This window comes from Uranotaenia lowii, chromosome 2 (assembly GCF_029784155.1).
Source record: "Uranotaenia lowii strain MFRU-FL chromosome 2, ASM2978415v1, whole genome shotgun sequence".
Taxonomy (NCBI): domain Eukaryota; kingdom Metazoa; phylum Arthropoda; class Insecta; order Diptera; family Culicidae; genus Uranotaenia; species Uranotaenia lowii.
The window spans coordinates 330,400,193-330,403,028 of NC_073692.1; the positions used below are offsets into that span (position 1 = coordinate 330,400,193).

Genomic DNA, 2,836 nt, shown 5'->3' on the forward strand with positions numbered 1-2,836 from the left:
TGTGATTGGCAAAATCCCTTTGGCTATGAGTAGGTGGTTGGGATGATTCGTTCTTAACGATAACGGAATGTCGTTCAGGCACTAAAGTAGTTGAATCGATAGGACCTTTCAAAACTTTCAATATTTGATCCCTCAAAGGTTACGGACTCTTTCTATGGTTTGAGTTGGATTAGAGTGCGAACTTAACTGATATGCTAGGGTAGTTCGAGCGATGCGAAGGACACATCTTAATACGATAGAAAATAGTAATATTCTTCAATCGATATGCTACTTCAAGCGATTTGAAAAAACTTGACACTATATGGCTTAGATTCTTCAAAGAACATGATTTGGGATGAAAATTACTTAAGCGGACTTCAATCAAAAACGTATTCCATCGGAGCCTTCATGCTCTCATGCGAACTGTATCGCACAGTGAATCTTAACACGATACGAGAATAGCTTCAACTTTTGTTTGATTTCTTAACTACGATTTGACTTAAAGGGAACACGATTTGTTGAAGGATCAACGACGTCTACCTAGCATTCTGTTTAATCCAAATATTCGTGTTGTGTTCTCTTTCTTCAACATTTTTCTCAATGAATTCTCAACTCAAACTAATTAATTCTGACATAGCATATCTGACGCAAACCGACTCATTCTTGGGTAGGGCAACGACAAAACGTTCCGCTTCATTTCTAACTGTGTGTTCATGGAAAAACTTTTCGTATAGCAATTCTTCATTGGAGTAGATGGCCGTAACCCGACATGTTTTTGGCATCTAGAACCACGTGAGCTACTTCTGCTAGTGCTTGTAGAACAGGGTAAGGAAGGAGAAACTTTTTGCGGAGATTCGACTACTCGACCTGACACAATCCAACCAAAAACAGAATTATGAATCGTGGGACCATTCTTCGTGACTTTTCTTCCTTTGTTCTTCAACAATTCCAAGTAGTACTCGGCGCCAATGACAACATCGATCCGCTTTGACTCGTAGAAGTAAGGATCGGCTAGCAAAGCGGAATCTGGGAGTGACAAGGACGGAGGATCAAACGATGTCGATGGTAAATGTGGGGTAAGTTTAGGCAACACGAAGAACTGTATGGTTTCTTGGAATTTGGAGATTTTTGGTGCACGTGGGCAGACTTCAGCATGTATGGTCTTCGTTGACAGTGACTCAGACGACCCAATACCCTGGACTGACATAAACGTTGGTGATTCTTCGATCTTCAGCTTTCTCGAGAACTCTTCTGTCATCAGACAATGCTGCGAACAAGAGTCTAACAGGGCTCTAGCTATCAAAGCGTTGCCGTAGCGGTCTTTAATCTTGATAAGAGCGGTAGGAAGCAGAGTATTCGATGCAGGCTTAACAGTTAGTGCTACGTAGCTTTGGCTTGTGCTTGGCATAGGTGAATTGATTTGTGTGGTTGTGTTTGGTGAATTGTGTGTTGCATTTAGTGGGTGAGTGTGTGTTTCCGTAACTATTGGTATGGTTGGTTGTCTTTGCTGTTGATAGGCTTGCTGTGGATAAATATGGGTGCTTTCTTGATTAGTAGGTTGTGCATTTGACAGTTGACTGAGTCTCGGATTCGACGGATTTGGAACGGAGGATCGCGTAGCATGCAACATAGTGTGATGCTTTTGTTGACATAATCGACAACTGCTACGAGTGCAGTTCGTCGCAAAATGACCAGACTGTAGGCAATTTCTGCAGACTCGACTTCGATTGGCGGCTTCAACACGTTCTGATATCTTCAACCGAAGGAATCTCTGGCAGTGAAATGGTGAGTGCCATGTTTCATTGCAGAATGGACACTGGTTTGAGGACTTAACTGTTGTGTAGCTCACTGACTGGCTTCTCGGCTGATGATGATCGGTGACGTTGTAGCGGGGTTCTTTGGCTGGAGCAACTGACTGCAGAACGGAACAGTAGCTGCGCAAAAACTTCCTCATGTCCTCGTATTTCGGTACTTCTTTGCTTTTGTGTTGTGTTTCCCAATTCCTCAGAGTGACAGAGTCCAGTCGCGAGCAAAGCATGTGGGCTAGTATGGTGCTCCAACCATCGGTGTCCTCGCCAACCTTCTGCAGCATCAACAAGTTCTTCTCGAACTCACTAATGAGATTGTTAATGCTCTCGAAACTTTCTTTCCGGATCGGCTCTAGAGAAAACAGTGCGTCCAGGTACGCCTTCACTATCAGCTTCTTATTCTCGTATCGTTCTGTCAGAATCTCCCAGGCGACACTGTAGTTAACGTCTGACAGCTCGATAGAGAGGACTTCTTGAAGTGCTTCGCCGCTTAACGATGACCTGAGATAGGAGAACTTCTCCATGGGTGCAAGTTGTCCGTTGTTGTGGATTAAACTTTGAAAACTGTCGCGGAATGAAACCCATTCGCGAAGTTTTCCACTGAAGCTAGGCAATCGGATTTCTGGCAGCTTAACTCTCGATCCCATGGAGGCATGGCCTTGGCTGTGTGAAGAATCGTCTACGTTTGGAGCTCGTTCGGGTTTGTTTTGAAGTTTTGACAGTGCACCCTTCAACTGGAAGAAACGGTCTTCAAAACTCAGCAGCAGCCTGTCGTTTTCTTCCTCTCGTTGTGCTTCAGCTTCATCTTTGGCGTCACCGTAGAGCTCCTTGGCCTTCTTCTCTTCACTTTCATAAAAGATCAGCTCGATTTTACTGCGCACTTCATGAAACTCATCAAACACAGGTTCTAAGGCCTCAAGCCTAGAACTAATCTGACACTCATCACGTTCTGGTTCGTAATTCTGTATGAATCGGTCGACACTGTCCATGAGAAGCACTATTTGCCGTTCTCTTTTCTGTAGCAACTTTAACTGAACATTTTTCGCCAT

At 43.9% G+C, this 2,836-nt stretch overlaps 1 protein-coding gene across 1 annotated transcript; it reads right to left on the reverse strand.

Annotated features, from left to right (window-relative positions):
• Nucleotides 1-601: 601 nt before the first annotated feature.
• LOC129742966 (uncharacterized) lies at nt 602-2,836 on the reverse strand. The gene has a single exon (XM_055734910.1). The coding sequence runs from the start codon at nt 2,834-2,836 to the stop codon at nt 602-604; it is 2,235 nt and encodes a 744-aa protein (XP_055590885.1).

Bases quoted from the DNA above. Each gene is read 5' to 3' on its own strand.
- LOC129742966 (XM_055734910.1), bottom strand. From the start codon at position 2,836: ATGGCGAAAAATGTTCAGTTAAAGTTGCTACAGAAAAGAGAACGGCAA.